This window comes from Rhodamnia argentea, chromosome 2 (assembly GCF_020921035.1).
Source record: "Rhodamnia argentea isolate NSW1041297 chromosome 2, ASM2092103v1, whole genome shotgun sequence".
Lineage (NCBI taxonomy): Eukaryota > Viridiplantae > Streptophyta > Magnoliopsida > Myrtales > Myrtaceae > Rhodamnia > Rhodamnia argentea.
Window position 1 is genome coordinate 20,890,100 of NC_063151.1, and position 17,451 is coordinate 20,907,550.

The following is a 17,451-nucleotide window of genomic DNA, read 5'->3' on the forward strand; positions in this document are numbered from 1 at the left end:
TGTCCAGTGTAATTTGGATTAGTAAGACCTATATTCCTCAACATTTTGATGTAAAATATGTATTTCACCAAATTCACTTGCTTGCTCTCGACAAACTCTAATTCTTCGTTCGGCACACATGAAGTTATATTTCTTCGATGATTAAGATTTAGAAATTAATTGGAGAAAAGGACACAGTTGCTAAAAATTGAAATGGTCCGCCAGCCGATCGTTTCTTTTTTTTAATTCCGCATAAATTTTTGACAGAAATTTCTTGGGGAGCACGAAATTGCTAGAAAAAGGAGGATCGAACTACGAGAATGTGTTGAACTATTTTGATATGTCGAATAAATTGTTAGGACTATATTTCTGCTATATAAGCTTCCAAATACTCAAGTTTCAATTTCCCTTAAAGTTATAAACTTTTACGTGCTCACGTTTCTAACCTCGGCAAATTGGCCACTGTTCAAGTACGAGGTTCTCAACATAGACTTGCAACCTGGCTGGAAAGGATATAAATACTTGGAAACCAACAAAAGTAATGACATATACATGAACACCTTATTGTCGTTTTCCTTCTCTCTTTTCTTTTCCTTTCCTTTCTTCGTCATTGGTCTCTCAGAGGAAAAACCAATATGTAGAATTAACTGCTGCTCGAAAATGGAAATCTTCAAAGTCAATTGTCTCCAGATTATGTACATCAACATGTATGTATACCACGTAAATAAGCATATAATACTCACGTGCGAGCCTGAAAAACATATGCTTATATGTGCAACTTATACAAATATAGAAGTCGAACTAAACAAGTATTTAGGCAGGCCCCCAAAAAAGTAAGAACGACAGATGAAGGGGAAGGGGAAAAAAAAAGTACGATGAAAAAAGAGATCACAAACCGATCCGATGCCCTGGGAATTTAAATTCATAACTAAGAAATCTCATTTATGAGGGACTCATCAAACAAATACTCAGGCCAAGATGTGGTGGATCCTCCGTAGCTAGAAGTCGTGCTGCTCGCTTCTCCTGGATTGTTGTTGCTCGTTGAAGTCTCGGTCGCGGCCTGAGGAATGGATGACGGAGATAGAAAACCCCATTGATGATGATGACGAGCAACAGATGACTGGTTATGGTGATCGCCTTGGTTGACAATATCGTATTGGCCTATCTGGTGATCACTGTTCGTTGAGGTCATATTAAAATCGAAGGGCAGTTGTTGGTCCGGCAAATTACTCAATAGGTTTGGAGCGATGGTAGAGGCTGCGCATTCGAGAGAAAACGAGGACAGGTTCTCCATTTGCGACGAAGTGAGGGCTAGATTGTGATCGATCTCTTTCATGGGGGAGAGAGAACCGAACATGTTGAGGGCATCAATTTCAGAAAAGCCCGTTTGGCCATATGGGCTAGTGCTGGTTACAGAAGGTGGTGATGTTGCAGACTGGAGGAAATGCTGCAAGTATTGGAGTCTGGCTAGCTGAATAGCCTCAGTTTGCAGTCTCATTGCATGCTCATCCAGCGGGTTGTGGTGATGATTGCTTAGGAGGTCCCTCAGGTTGGCTAGGGCTATGAGATGTGGCAAGCTCGAGAAAATGTCCGTCCTCGGCTTGTGAGTCATCGGGTCGTAGCCCATCTGGATCAGCTTCTTCTTCAAGTGGGTATTCCAGAAGTTCTTAATCTCGTTGTCGGTCCGGCCCGGCAGGTGTGTGGCAATCGCAGACCACCTAAGAACAACGAGATAGCCATTTTATTGATGAATCACGTTTGTTAAATACCTATTCAAATTAAAAGATGTCACCGCATATAAGTGCTTAGTTGAGATTATAGGCACTCCAATTATGATGGATGTCAAAACTTAGGAAAAGGGCAATTTGTGTATTACTTGTTTCCGAGGATGGAATGGAGATGGAGAATTGTTTGCTCTTCTTCTTGAGAGAATTTGCCTCTTTTGATGTCTGGCCTTAGGTAATTGGTCCATCTCAATCTGCAGCTCTTGCCACATCTGTTCAGACCTGCAAAAAAAGAAGCAAAATGCCCTAAGCTTTCACAGAGAGAGAGAGAGAGAGAGAGAGAGAGAGAGAGAGAGAGAGAGAGAGAGAGAGAGAGACCTGCAAGCTTGGGGAGGGCTCTCCAACTTCCATGGCCATGGATCTTGATGTGATCAACGAGCTTCTGATCTTCCTCAGGAGTCCAGGGTCCTTTCTTGAGGCCACTCTCATCACAACAGGGGGACCTTCCCATGCTCCCTCCCTCTCTCTACTAACTGGCGGCGAGTTTGATTCTAGTTTTATGGCTCTGCTTTGGTTGCTTCTTTGTGGTACCGCCTTGTTTATATAGGACCATAGTTTTCTGTCCTTGAATATTTTTATTGTGCACAAAAACATGGTTGACAATTCTTATTTTGGTGAGATACTTGCTGGAATCCATATTCCACATCGTTAAACATTGTAGAGATGTTGACAGGTGTTAGATTGACGAATTTATCCCTTATTATCATCAGGTATAGAAGCCCTAGAAGCCCTAAGGTCCAATCCCATAAAATCTGCAAACGTAAAGGTACCACGTTGGAGTTCAATTAAAAACGAGGCATCCAAGTATTACAGGAAAGATACATGTCGAAAGTCAATCGATGACGCGAATTTAAAAACTACAGCTAAGTAATACGCTATAATTTAACTAACGACACGAATCTAGAAACTATTATTACAGTGCAGAAATTGAAAGATAATTAAAACAACTGTGCTCTCATTGATTAAGTCTATCACATGTTGATAATAACCAAAAATTGATCATTTTTGGATATAAACACATTCCTACGAGCGGACATTGTAGAGCGAGATTCAATCATGCATCATTTGATATATGTTTAAATGTAAGTGCTTATGTACGTAAAAATGAAATTCCTCAATCTATTTTGTGCAGTTTTCGAGTCATCGATATGCTCTAGCTGAGCCCTTCTTGGTTTGAACAGTTGGAGAATATGGTTGAGTAATCAAAGAAATAATTGTCCTGTTAGTGATGACATAGACGCAGCCGATGTAACCATTTTTGAGCCAGGTAGGCCCTAAAAATGAATTTGTGCCCTGCGTTATATAACGATCGTAACTTTTAATTGATAGAAGTTACGGACTATTACATGAAGGACGTTGCTAGCCTGATAACCTCTGTCAGTTATTTCTGACCATACGATCTCTCAATTAATGAGTATTTTATGCAAAACACGCAGTGATAGTGTGGCGATCTACCGTTGAAATTGTATCATTCATGACAATCTTGTCAGGGAAGTATTTCCCTTACACTAATTAGGATTAGGGTTGCACCGGCATCTAATTGTCATGTGCGGTAGAAACGCTCTGTTTTACCATTTTTCCGAAATAGAGTAAATTGAGAGATTTCTCTCTGTGTGCTTCGCGCGTGTGCTTCTTTGTGCATATACGGTCTATATGTGTTTGTGACCTGTGATTAGTATCGATGACCTCCACCGCGTCAATAATTAGTAATTATTTCAGCAAATACTATTTATCGTACATGAAATATTAGAATGTTGAACCTGCAATTGCTTAGGGCGCGAATGAAAATCATAATAGAAATGAGAATCACACACCTCCTCTCTCTCACGTCCTCGGCCGCCATCCGTTGGTCGCAATCCCCCTATCGACGATCTCCGGTTCGCCGGTTTCTAACATGTTTAGTTGCTGGCCACCGGTCTCTAGCTGTTGTCCACCGGCCACTAGTCTCTGCCCGATGGCGGTCGGCATCCGTAGGAATTTTACGCTGTTATTAAATGAATTTTGGTTCTAGGGACAGAACTTTTGTGCCGCTATCATACACGTTTCTTTATTTAGAAACTCGATCAAGGAATAAAAATAGAAAACTTACTTATGGCCATAAGTAGCTCCCGATAATATAATGGTTATCATTTGTGCCCTTAAACTTTCACTTGTATCTCAATCAAATAGACACTTTTTTTTCTCTATCAAGTACCTCAACTTATTCAAATTGGGCTCAACATGGTGCTTCCCTTCCGTAAGGTGTCATGCCATGGTACAAGTTCCGTTCCGACCAAATGAAACGATAGAAAGTCACGCAGATTTGTCGCCCAAGGACCACGATAAGAGCTATGCATGCATGTCACCTTGTCACATGCTATTCGATACTGTTGCACTCAATAAGATTAGTCGGTTGTCAACTGCCATCAGACTCAATAGATGTCCGAAAAAAAATAAATAAGGAACCCTTCCTTTCTAAGCTCCATCTAATGGATCAAGCTGAGGATTTGTGTGCGTGTGTTTTTTTCTTTTTATATATTGGCTGAGGTCGTAATTTCGATAATTTGATTGTGGCAGGTCAGTGTTGGCCAAAAGAAGCTCTCGTCTCGTCCATGCACGCAACATAAAAAAGAAGGCTTCTTTCGTCAGCGTCAGCATGTAAACCTGCCTTACGTATCAATCTCTATTTCCCTTTCTTAATTACCCGTTTCACGACCCGATTCTACGCAGAGTAGGTTCTTCATCTGTGCACTACATATGACCTGCTCATACACCCAAATCTTGGTCAGATTTAACTTGCATATTTTTCCAGTTTTTAATCAACTACTACTACATTTTATTAGAAGAGACATGGAATATAATTATCCAAGCTGGTATTATTCAACTTTGGCGTGGTGTGGGGGGGGGGAATCCTTCGCAGGTACGAGATGACCGGCTAAAGCAAAACGTTTATTGGATTTTCAACATACTTTCTGTTTAATCGACATGCATGATTCGGCATCGACGAGCAACAAGAAAAGAATAAAGAAACTATCTCGTACAACTCTATTTCCACGTTGGTTAAATGGCTGAAGATCGGCCTGCAGGAGCTTCTGTTCATATCCCTGGTATTCCTGGTGAATAAACATCATCCTTGACGACACCTTCAGCACCTAATTTGATTTGATTATGTGCCCACAAGAAATCTAGAGAAGATGCATAAAAGTGCTCATTATATGATTGAAATTGTGATGAAGACTTCAAAAAGGGTTCAAGGATGGATTCACAGCAGGATGTATGATGACCTAAGTTGATGGGTGTGGTGCAGTTGGAGGGAAAGTTGGTGCAGCAAACACCCTCGAATTTAACAAAGATAATTGTTATATCAATACTGATATTGGCGATATGTCGTCGTGTATACGACCAGAATACAGTGGAGGGAACTTTGCTTTCGTACTTACTCAACTGTTAATTAGTGAGGATAATCACTCTCAATCCGTAATCATTTTTTTATTGCAAAATCAAAGTTATTGACTTCTAGAAATTCCTCATTCAAAGTTGTATTTTTAGTAATTGCAATTATATAGTCACTGAAATTTTATACACAAAAGGTGACTCTTGCTGTGTTGACCGGTGAAGTCCTATAACAATACTTCATTAGCTAATTCGTAAAGACAGCACAAGTCATATTACCAATTCAATTCATTTTGCTTTATGTACCTACCGGAGGCTGTCAAATGTAGATTGAGATTCCGCCAAAGAGTAAAACTTGAATATTAAATTGTAGGAGTCGAACATATGATATATCGAGTAAAATCGTGGGATCATAGCCAATGTGACCTTGTAGTTTGCATGTGCACATCATACCTGACAGAGATAATTAGGATACGCATAGTCATGAAAGATATGGAGAAAAAGGAAGTATCCCGATTAGCTCTCATAATATCAAGATGAATAGTAAAGATGGACATCAAGCTGGACAAATGCACCTATAACATCTTCCTCAACAAAAACCCTTTTCTCTCTGCCGCTTATTATCGCAAGCTGGGTAGTTTTGCGTATGTGTATATGTTATGCGATAACTATTTGATACGGATACAATGTATAGGCTAAGTATTTCTATTTCAGATGCCATAACATAACTTGACCATTGACTTGGGACTCCTCAGACAAGATGGCTCTACTCTTGCCCGTATGTATAGACTTAGTACAGCAAGCTTAACGTTAACTAGGGTTTCAAATTCTTCTTGCTTTCTCTTGTTTGACCAAAGCAGTAGGTCGCAATATTCTCAAGGTCGACCTTCTAAGACGTAACCTCTTAATTATTATTATGTTTTCCGTGAGAATCAATTTACAACCAGCGTCAGCAAATAACTTTGGAGCAGCCAGAGGACTGAAAATGACAATTAATTATGCCCAGCAATTTGAGGAAGCTTAACTTTTCTTCCTGAACACCCACTTTTTCTCACCTCCTTTGGGGTAGTTAGTAAACGGTTCATCCGACTCAAACACTGGGACGAAGGCACGCACAACATCTGGTCCTTCACTCAAGGTCTCCTTGTCTCCTGGACCCCATTGAGGTAATGTTCTTAATAGGACATAGGACAAAACCCCTAACCTGTTTTTTTTTTTTTTTTTCATCCAGGGGTACTGGTGTGGAGATCCGACTTATTGAAGGCCCGTGAAACTCCTTGCAACCGTCATGAATTGGTCAAGTTTAAGCCTTTGGCCTATGCATGTGGTACTAATCTATAGCTATTTGCAATCGGGCAATAGGATCTGGACGGGTGACCTTCGATGTTTGAACGGAAAATCCCTTAGCATCTCGACCAACTGGCCTAAACTATCATTTTATGTTATACCGAGCTCTCTTTCAAACATGGACAGTTCTATTCTTCCACCACTTTTAGTATTGACATTTAAAATTTCGTGATATATGTATGTACATTTGTCGATTTAGCAAGCCACATTTGGTTCCTTCCTTATTGCTATTGACTGTCATTGGAAGTATGCGAAAGTGGTAATCAATGAATTTACAAAAGATCACCACGAAAGAGTTCTAATCTAGGTTTAACAAGCGTAAGTGGTGATCAATGAATTTATCCTTCTCCCCGGAAGGAGGGAGTAGAGGTGAGCAACCGGCCAATTCAACCATGGAATCAAACTAAACTAGTCTTATCCCACTGGTGCCCATGTTTGATGCGGAACCCCACGAACAGTTTGTATTCCGGAGGTGACACAGCACAAATTTAAGGAGTGAAAACATCAGTATTTATCTCGGTTACATCTTATTTTAGATAATAGCATATGGCGGACGTGTGCAAATTGGATTGGCTACTGTCGTTATGCGTATGCAAGTTGGGATTCGTAGAGGTGGTGATGTTCGACAGCGTTGAGAGCGTGGATATTGAATATGTGTTTGTCTGTCTCAAAAGTCAGTTCGTCAGATAAACAACTGGTTTGCTTAATCTCTGGGTTTCCAACCGTCCAACAAATGAATCCGAGACCAGATTTCGCGGCCGTATGCTGATTGGTCTCCACTTCCGCGCACGTGTGTGTTCGAATCCATGTAGATAATATAACAACTAACTACGGTCCAGTGCTCCTGCAGAACCGGAGGAACCACCTAACCGTAACTTTTCCGTATACTAAAACCCTAGCAAGAACGTACTAATTTCTCTCTACTCGTGTCCACAAATGGAATTACCAAAGCGTGCATGGGCTTGTTTTCGTATGGTCGGCAGCGCCGCAAACTATGATTAGAACACCGTATAGAGAAGACGACGCAAATAATTTCTAAACTTTATATCAATATGTATTGTCGTTTCTGGACTTTTAATTTGTTCAATATGGTCTCTGATAAATGTCCAATATAGTCCTTCTTTTGGCTCAAATCGACAAACCCGACCTGGTTCTAGATGACGCGGATCATTATGAGCTGAGTTGGGTTAGTGAAAATGATGAGTTAATATGTCCATCTTTTTATCCATATACTTTAGAAAAGGGAAAAAAATTAGTGCATTATATGTTCATCATTATTTGATGACGTGAATTATTGTATCCCGATTTGAAATGAATATCTTGCTTGGATAATCCACATGTAACTTTTTTTCTTTGTCCACCATTCAAGCTTAACAGATTAGAAGTCACGTTAGCAGATTTCGTTAATATGAATCAACAGAAGAATGATATTGAACATTTTTATAGTACTGTAAGTAGATTGAACAGTTATAGATAGATCGTAGATAATATTAAACAAATTAAAAGTTCAAGGACGACACTATATATTTGGACCGATTCGAGGATTGTTTATGTCATTTTTCTTGCAGGATATATAGCAAGTGGGTTCTCAAATATGAAAGTGATAACCACCATCTCACTCCTCATTAGTGTGTGCGGATAAGGAAAATAAGATATACTTAAGGTGAGATGGAGATTGATGACGTGTGGTGGGGAACCTTGGAGATGCTTGTCCAACAAGGTAAAGGACAAATGAGTAACTTGCGCAAAGCGAATTCCCTTCACAGATTACCAAATCAAGACTTGGAGGACGCAAGAAATCCGTTTGACTTCGATACCGCTTGTCGTGAAAGCCTCTTCTTCCCCTTTTGGTGCAATTGCTAGCTTTGGGTGCTAAGAGTGATTAAGATCAAATGCACCATCCATCACACCGGTGTCTAGCGGCACATTGCCAACCACAAATCCTGATGAAGCTGAACAAACAATTTGTAAGTGTCTATGCACAAGTGGTCACTGGATCGCCCGCCGTCTAGGCGCGCCCATGATTAAGAGAACATTTGATGGTGCTTTAGGTTTTGGGTGGGTCCGGCTCGAGGCGCCTTCAAATTTGTCTTTGCACCCTTGTAACGTTGCGGGGGCCTAGGTGAGCCCGCCGCCATTGAGGCCTAGCATCCGCGCTCTAGGGTGATGAAGTTTATCCCGCCTTGCATGAGAAATACACAAGTTTAAGTAAATTAGGTAATGTATACATAGATTCAATGGGACGACATGATCAATGGTTATAATGGCGCTGGTCTATATAAACCGAGTCTATGTACAAACCTTCACAATGCAGATTTGTTCCGCCACCACCAATGACATAGTCGGTTGCGGCCTAGTGCCAACCGTCGACGACTCTCATTTCATATATAAATAGGTTTCAATCTGTTTTGAGATTCCACTACAAAAAAACAAGGATTTAGCCACGAAAAATTAGCGACGAAAAAAATTCGTCACTAATTTGCGATGAAAACAAAATTCGTCACTATTTGTGACGAAAATAGCGATGAAAAAATTCGTCGCTAATTAGCGACAAAAATAGCGACGAAACTATATTCGTAGCTAATTGGCGACAAAAATATATTCGTCGCTAAATTGGCGACAAAAATAGAAACTAAAACAAATTCATCGCTAATTTGCGACGAAATTAGAGATGAACAACTTTTTCGTAGCTAAATTAGCGACGAAACAGTGATTCGTCGCTAATTTAGTGACGAAAAAGTGATTCGTCGGTAAACTAACTTCTGTAATTTAGCGATGAAAAAGTAGTTCATTGCTAAATTAGCGACAAAAATCAATTTCGTCGCAAAATTCGTTGCAAAATTTGCTATGAAAGTAATTTTTGTCGCTAAATTACAGATTTTTTTTTGTCGCTAAAGTCCACTAACATCTTTTCTTCATTAATTTATACAATTAATGACAAAATTTGCAATTCTCATCGGATTAACCACGTTTACTATAAATAATTCAAGCAAATACTTGGATAAGTGTTTTTGACATGATTATTTTTTTCAAGTTCAAAGAAATTGTCTTGTCACATACATAATTTAATTTTTAGAATTTTGTGGTCTTAATTAAGAGTTTTAAGCATTAGATATGATATTTTTAATATTTTATAAATCTTTAATTAGTATGCGGGTACAATGCAAAAAGATAGGGCTTGAATGTATAATAAGAACTTATCCAAATTAGTGACGAATTCGTTCTTTCGTCGCTAACATAAGTGGCCTTATGTTCGAAGAGGGAGAGAGAGAAGAGACTGGTGAAGAAAAACCAAAGTGGGCTAAGCCTGACCCATTTATTAAGTTGAGTTGATAGTAGGTTTATAACGGACCCACTAATACTCATATGTTTTAGGCTTTTAATTTTAAAACCCATTATGACCATAATTTAAATGTGGGGGTTGGAATATAGGTTTGTAACCCATTTTGATGGTCCTACTTTTGGCTCAGTTAGCATTTATATTGAATTTCCTAGCCCAAGGCAGTAATTAGGCGGTCCTTATCCACAATTCCCCTTGGTTTTGATAGGAGAATATTTACTTTTTTGGTCAGAGAGAGGAGAATATGAACTTGTCATGAATTTGACACCCGAGCAATAGCATAGCATACCACAGTAGTCGCGGTTATTATAAGTAAAAGTACATGGATGAACAATGAATTTGGATAATAGTACAGTGCCCATATTTGTAATTTCCCCTAATATATTTTCGTATGATGTTCACACATAAGTGTTAGAACTTAAACAAGAATATCCAACTGAGTTGGTTGTATAAACTTGATTTCTACGATTGGATCGTTTTAGTGTTAAACCTTTTTTACATTAGTATCAATTCACGACATTCGGAAATCACTATAGCGGATGCCGATCATCCTACGTGACACATCCGACGGTGACGTGAAAACTTTTTGAATTCTTTTTTCTTTCCTTTTTTCCCTTTCCCTTTTCATTTCATTTTGTAGGTGGTCGGCTTGGCGAGGGGGGCCTCGCCAACGCTCGCCCTCACCCTGGCGTGGCCAGCAAAGGCCGACCATGACAAAATGAAAATGGAAAGAACAAAAAGGAAAAAGTTAAAATTATTAAAAATATGTCCACGTTAGCTGTAGAATGGCCAGCATCAATGTAAACAGCTTCCAATCTAAAGTGGCCGGATTGACTGAATTGATAGCAAAAATATTTAGGATTAAATTGACATAATTAAAAGATTTAGAATTGAATTAGTACCAATGCAATCCAATAGGTTTATAACTTTTTTTGTACTTTCGTCATCAGATAAGTCAAGGTACTGATCTACTCAAAGATAAGTCGTTCGAATTGGGAAGACCTAGAATCACAGTAGTTGATTCAGGCAAAGGCTGGTAATTGCGAAAACTCTATAAAAGCATTGTCCGACGGTTGTAACAGCTACGAAAGAATTCCAGTTGTTCGGAGAAGTTACATGCACAAGAAAAAACATGGTGTCATTTGCTACCCCATAACCTGATTAATATCCCTATGACAAAAGTTAACACAAAGGTCGAATCTCGGAATCCTGAGCCTCAGCTTCTTTAGAGCACGAGAAAAAAATAAGTAACAAGCTACCTCAAGTGGGCAATAAGTGAGAGGAAACCTAAAGAACTGTCATGTTCTGTTATCAAGTCAGAGTAAGAGATGAATTTTCAGATGATTGTTTGCACCTTGGTGTTTCACAGGGAGGAGGGGGCACGCCGAACACCCAATCGAGAACGTTCAAGTACTTTGAACGGAATACCTCCCTCTCCTGTGCATAGCAGTGCATAATAATGGCCGTCGATATGCTAAAAACGACCACATCAACTCTTGTAAGACGCCTCGACTTTGGCAAATACCCGACATCTGCCAGGCATGTAAAGAAGCTCTCGATAGCCCGTGCTAGGCAGTACAGTGATATCTCGATGCGCCTGCTTTTCTTTTCAATAGCCAAGGCCAGACCAGTAGGGAACTGCCGTGAACACGGGTAAAATGTTAAAAGGGCAAATATGCATCCTCAGTAGTAGAAATGACAGAGTCAAGAAAGAGCATTACCGTGCCCATGGCCACCATGGGGACGTTACATCTCTTGAAAATCCTGAAAAGAATGCATGTCCACATCCTGCAAAGAGTTTGAATGAACTTTCTAGTAGATTTTTTCATTATCTCCACCCTCGAATTAAAGTTCAAATGCATTGAAAGTTTTAAATGTATCAGCAAATATACATCTTCTGAAATCTTTCATTAGTATATCATGGGGAAAACAATGCATCTACACGCAGTTTGATCAAGTCATGCACTAAATTCTACAGACCAAGTCTGATATCAGCAAATCCAGTGCCTAGAGTGCAAATTAAAGTTGTATTAGACCCAGATTTTTGGTTAACCAACAAGAGAGTTTGTACAATTGACATTTGACTAAGCTCGAGAATCTTCTCGTCCAGAACAGAAGATGGGCATTCACCATATAAGGGAACCCATCCACAAATTCATTTTTTTCACCTAGCTCCCACCAGCAATTAAATCTTTCAACCAAAAATAACTTCTACTTTCTCATACATAAATCACAGAAGAATGCCGCCTTTTGACACAGAACCAAGTTACAAGTCTTTGTCATGCATTTAACAATTATTAGATGAAATATCGACTTCATTCTTGCTGATCATTGGACCATCTAACTTGGAGCACAACAGAAATTATAGCTCGAGATACATCCAATCTGAGTGTTGGAACAGCCAGAATTGAAGCATCAATTGGCAAGATAGCATCCTAATATAGAATCATTAACTCGACAGACAATTAGCAATCTCTTTTCTTACAGAGTAGATTTTACCAGAATTACAGTAATGACAATAATATGAAGTCATTCAAAATCATCAATTTCACAAATTAAAACAACTACAACCAGATAGCTGATACACCATATTTCTAATATCAGTAGCTAGCTATGATTATCATCAAAGAGAAGTAGTTAATATTTTTTAAAAAACCAAAAGATCAAATTCACGGAGGCAAACAAGCCAAAGGGTGAATCAATAATAGAAATAGTAATGCCCCATGAGTACCTCCACAAGCCAACTAACAGATGGCAGAAAAAGTGCTTCTAACATCCTCTAGCATCAACTGAGAAAAGAAGGAAAACACGAAAGATATAATTACTAACCAGGCAGATGCACAATAAACTGACAGAAACAAGCTTGATCTTGCAGTTCCAAAGAGACCCTTTCCCAGTATAGTGTAAGGCCTGTATAAGGTTTAAAAAGAATAATGGTCACGGTGAGCAAGCATTCGAAAAATACTACAAGGATCTCTCAGGTCTCACTAACCGGGAAGATATTATGTTAGAATGTGAAAGAGATGAAGCATGTCAGAGAGATTGTGAATTAGACAAACAGCAGGAAACTAACACATGCATATTTCATGCATGTTATATCTAAGCAACAACACCAGTAAGATGGAAGTAGTATACTAGAATAATGATATAGATGATGAATAGGCAGAACTAGTCAATGCAATGTGGGTATTCAAATGAAAATGATGATAATCAAGTGAAAGAGTTGAATTGGACACCTAATACTCACCACAAAATGTTGAACTTAAATATGTATGTGCAAGAATGCAAGAATTTGCCGCATAGTCGCGCAACCAACCAGATTTTTTTTATATTTATCATTTTCTCCGGAGTTACTAGAGACAGTTGGCACTTATGTAATCAACAAATCTTACGCAAGTAAAGAAAGGAAATAAGTGACTGCCATAGTGCCTTAAACAAGTATCCACATTTACTGCTTTTCAAAGACAAACCAATGTAAAAGGCTTCTCTTTTCATTATCCTTCCTGAATAATAGACACTAAAAGAGATCAACTGTAGAGAAGGAAAAGGAAGCCAACCTTTTTAAAAGACCTTTCCGATGAACTATCAATGCAGGAACAAGATAAACTGGAAGATAAACAGGCAATGCTCTTTTATAGGCTTCAATCAGAAAAGAAATAGCATGTGCACTGCATGACTGATTTCCATGTACCATCTGTTCAAAGAATATATCTCGAAGTCAATATAGACAAAAAGGTGTTGAGGCAAAGAAAGCTCTGAACACTGCCATGCTTGAACATCTACTGAGTTCCCTTGGGATCTACTCTAAGTAGCTGCCTCAAGGAATGGCTAAAGAACACTAGAAATCCAACCATTTCACACATGATGTATTATAACTAATGTCATCAGGCTCCAAAGTCTTGTGGAGCAACAAGGATGGAACCTATCAAATCTATTCAATAACTCTGCATAAGCTGAATAGAGAGGCATATATCGCTGCACTATTACAAGCTAGGAACATGGCCCATGGGGAAAAAGGCAATGGTTTTATCCAATAATATGGATATTTTGCATTGATAAAATTGTTCACGCACAGATGTTGGGTCTATCTCATTACTTTCCATGGCATGAACTATATGCTGATACGCTCATAACCACCTTTTGCGTTTCAGTATTAAGGTCCAAAAGGATAACAATTAAATAGATTAATGTTTAAGCATAAGAGAAAAACAGAGAGAGAAGAACAACAAGATATCTTCAATAACAAAAAAGAACTCAAAGGGCATATCTGTCTATGTGACATTTCATTCATGTTAAATAATGTAAAGGATTTAGATCGATGTTAGAGAGTTATTCAAGCAATCACCGACCCGGTTCATATATATAAAGGAATCATACCGAGCAGGGAATCTTCATCTCTGGATCTAGTTTGACATCAACTCCGGTAGATTTGTAATATTTTTCTATTGCCTGCAAATTCGTAAACGGCAAGCCGGAAGCAATCTCTTTCACCCCTTGCAAAATGGTAACATCTTTTCCACCATGTTTGTTGAGGAAGGACTTATATGATGGAGGCAAACTTTCTTGCTTTAATATGTAAGCAGACCTGAAGTATGAAAAAGTACCTCCCATAAGAAAAGGACAATAATTTTAAGGTTCTGTAATTAGTCGAAGCTACCACATGTTCAAAACGCATGCACCTCAAAAATTTAGAAACCATTCTCTGTCCTTGACTGTCCAGAAGCCAAAATCTATGACCAACCTTTTCAACCAAACAAGCAAATTTCTATGGCCAGCTCTCTCACTGGAAATTATTAAATGATCAAAACTTTTCACGATTGCACAACTACCACTGCTTTGATGTGGAAAGGTGCTGACTAGATATTAGTAACCAAGGAAACTCATTTCAGAGTTTCTCGGCCATCACCATATGGATGAGGACTGATTTGACCTATATGTAATGGAGATCCACTAGCTATCGCGGGGAAAAAGATAAACGACACATGATGGTCTACATTGGCATTATTCTTAGTTCTATGTGAATCCGGGCAACCTAACAGTGGTTCTACATTGGATCTGCTATTTGGCATTCTTACAATGTTCTCAAGAAGATAAGTCACCTCATGCTGATAGATTGATAATCGACATGTCACATGCAATCTATTGGCAAACCACAAGTGGATATAATTTCACATATTAGCCATGTTACAAGTTCTGAAGGATACAAAGCACTGCACCAAAATCCTGCCTGAGGAAAAAGGCTTCGAAATTTGAAGCATTTCGATATCATCCCAATGTGCAGGTAATGTAGAGCAAACCAGCGATAAGAAAAGGTACACTCCATATTGATCTTACAGAATCTGTGATGAAGATAGACACATAAGGAATATGTCTCCATGCTTCCAGGTAAGAGGCCTGCAGATTTTCCCGAATCTCTTGCTTTTGATTCCGCACCGTGAAGCCAATACAGCCGCACGCATTAGTATGTAGATGGCCAAGCTTGTATGCTGCGTGTTCAGTCCCGTGAGAAGCATCGAAGGCCCGGCTATTGCCCCCGCCAACAACGCCCTCCACTTCCCGGTCCTAATCACAATAATCTAAACTCACCGACGAGTAGCATAGCAATAATCATACGGAGTTATCACGAAGGAAATTCAGATAAATTTGAATTTAAGAGACAAATCAAAGTAGGGAACATGCCTGCGGTGCCCTCCCAAAGCAGCTACGATTTCATCCACAGAAACAAACGTGCCGGCGAAGGTTCCTAGAAAAAGTCCATATCTCAAAGTCTCCTTCAAGGCTATTACAATGGCTTCTCTATTCGAAAAAAGCTCAGCTTTCCTATCAAACTCAACAGAACGAACTATAAATAAGTTCAAAAGACACATCCTATCAAGCTCACCGTCGAACAGAGCAAGTCAAATCCGAGCAATTTAATCACCTCATAGACGCCGATAATCTCCTCCGTCTCAACCTGACGAGAACCGAGAAGAGCGCTAATCCACCCTTGAGGCCAGCCCCGATCGAGAACCCCTTCGCCGAAGCAGTTACAATCCTCCGGACCTTCTCGGCGTCGGTCAACGGGACCGAATCGAGTCCCAGCAAACCGCCGTAAGAGGAACTAGGAGGAGGAGGAGGAGGACGGGCGTCCGCGCAATGCGAGCGGTTCTGCTCGTCTTCGGGTCCGCCGCGGCGGTCCGGGCCGCCGTCCCCGCCGTCGGGGACGGCGACGTCGCCGGGAGGCGGCGGCGGCGGCGGCGGCATGGCGGGTGTGGAGGGGGCTCCGGCGGATCAGAGTCGCCGCGTCCTTCACTCTACACCGGGTTTCGCCAAGCGTGAGGGGAGATTGAACAGTCCTGCCGCCGTTGCAGGGGAAAAGAACGGAGACGAAGGCAATCTGTCCAGAAACAAGTGTAGAAGGAGGAGACTGTAACGAGAAAAAAGCAAATTACAGAGCCACACGTGTGTGGAAGGCAGTGCGTGCGAGTTTCCGTTACTAATTTGCCTTTCCTTAAAAAAAAAAAAAAAACGAATTCCTTCCTTTTAATATTTATTGAATTTCAAGAGCAATAAATGCATTTTCCCAGGATTTTATTTTTAAGGCCAGGGGACGGGACAGAGCGGAGGGACAGTCTCGCATGTAGTCGGCCAAAAAGAGCAATGGACTATGAATCTCAAAACTGGAAACTTCAGCGTACGTGTTTCGTCGACTGTGTCCGTTTTACATGTCCCCCCCAGTGCCAGAAATTATTACCTGAATTGAATGTGCTTAACATATTGGGTTATTCCGTGGTCTTTAATGTCATGCATCGCAATGATTCTGATTCTAATTTTAGAAAAAAAAGAATCACTTTTCGGAAAAACAAAATAGCATGAAATCTCATATCTCTTACTTTTTCCTTTCAGTTTTTTCATTACTTTTCCTCGACCTAAAATATTATTCGGCATAATGCGGGGATTTTTTTGCATGTTAATGCAGGATTGGACAAGCTAAGAATACATATAATTAACGTCCCCTTTTAAGCTCTATACTGTAATTGACTTATTCATTGTAGCCACATCCAACGACGGATCGTTGTACCGCACTAAAATTACTTATGAGAGCCTAAAATCTATTTGGACAAGTGAGAATTAAAAGGTAGCTAACTAAACTAATATGAAATCACACACTAACTCAATATGATCTCTCCTTTTTAAGCTTAAAATGACTTGTTATGATTGGAAAATTAGATGGAGTAGCACGAAAAAATAATATATGAGAATCGATACATATATTAATTTTCGATTAATTCTAAATGTATGATGAAATTTCACAAAGTAACTACGTAATTATTTAATTTAAATTACAAAAATCGAGAAGAAAAATTGTTTCCAAAAATAAAAATTTTGTGCAGTTACTAAACATATACTAATTCTTTAAAAGCGTAATGATCTGATTTTTTTCACTAGCTTGCATTATGAATAGATTAGTAAATAGAAGATTAGAATTATTAGAGACGTTTGACGAGTTATAGCTGGTACGACAGAGTATTCAAGTTCAATTTGGAGCGCAATCCAGGATGAAAATGTGCGAACCTAAGATAATCGGGGAAATGGAGCGTGTGCTGCCAGCCGATTACAAGTATCACCAATAGGAATAACATGTGGTAC

General features: G+C 39.5%; 2 protein-coding genes across 4 annotated transcripts; both read right to left on the bottom strand.

Moving 5' to 3' along the window:
• Positions 1-627: 627 nt before the first annotated feature.
• LOC115739631 (transcription factor MYB93-like) lies at positions 628-2,281 on the bottom strand. Its single transcript, XM_030672838.2, has 3 exons — positions 2,082-2,281; positions 1,856-1,985; positions 628-1,697 (listed from the first exon to the last, which is right to left on the bottom strand). Exons 1-3 carry the CDS (start codon positions 2,212-2,214, stop codon positions 908-910), a joined length of 1,053 nt encoding a protein of 350 aa, XP_030528698.1. The 5' UTR covers positions 2,215-2,281; the 3' UTR covers positions 628-907.
• An 8,595-nt stretch (positions 2,282-10,876) lies between these two features.
• On the bottom strand, positions 10,877-16,256 carry LOC115739512 (transmembrane protein 135 homolog). Of its 3 annotated transcripts, XM_030672639.2 has the most exons (9): positions 15,743-16,256; positions 15,502-15,642; positions 15,157-15,384; positions 14,200-14,407; positions 13,380-13,516; positions 12,652-12,732; positions 11,544-11,610; positions 11,177-11,460; positions 10,877-11,045 (listed from the first exon to the last, which is right to left on the bottom strand). In XM_030672639.2, the coding sequence occupies exons 1-9, from the start codon at positions 16,063-16,065 to the stop codon at positions 11,039-11,041; spliced, it is 1,476 nt and encodes a 491-aa protein (XP_030528499.2). In that variant the 5' UTR covers positions 16,066-16,256; the 3' UTR covers positions 10,877-11,038. The 3 variants fall into 3 exon arrangements, with proteins under 3 accessions (XP_030528499.2, XP_048131094.1, XP_048131095.1); XM_048275137.1 differs by having other exon boundaries at positions 10,877-11,460; XM_048275138.1 differs by having other exon boundaries at positions 10,877-11,460; positions 15,502-15,664; positions 15,743-15,878.
• Between the last annotated feature and the right edge of the window lie 1,195 nt (positions 16,257-17,451).

Bases quoted from the DNA above. Each gene is read 5' to 3' on its own strand.
- LOC115739631 (XM_030672838.2), bottom strand. From the start codon at position 2,214: ATGGGAAGGTCCCCCTGTTGTGATGAGAGTGGCCTCAAGAAAGGACCC. The intron at 1,986-2,081 runs GTCTCTCTCTCT...CTTTTTTTGCAG, and splicing joins AGCCCTCCCCAAGCTTGCAG to GTCTGAACAGATGTGGCAAG. The intron at 1,698-1,855 runs GTAATACACAAA...CGTTGTTCTTAG, and splicing joins CATTCCATCCTCGGAAACAA to GTGGTCTGCGATTGCCACAC.
- LOC115739512 (XM_048275137.1), bottom strand. From the start codon at position 16,065: ATGCCGCCGCCGCCGCCGCCGCCTCCCGGCGACGTCGCCGTCCCCGAC. The intron at 13,517-14,199 runs GTATGATTCCTT...TTCTTTGAACAG, and splicing joins AGATGAAGATTCCCTGCTCG to ATGGTACATGGAAATCAGTC. The intron at 12,733-13,379 runs GTTGGCTTCCTT...AACCTTATACAG, and splicing joins CGGAAAGGTCTTTTAAAAAG to GCCTTACACTATACTGGGAA.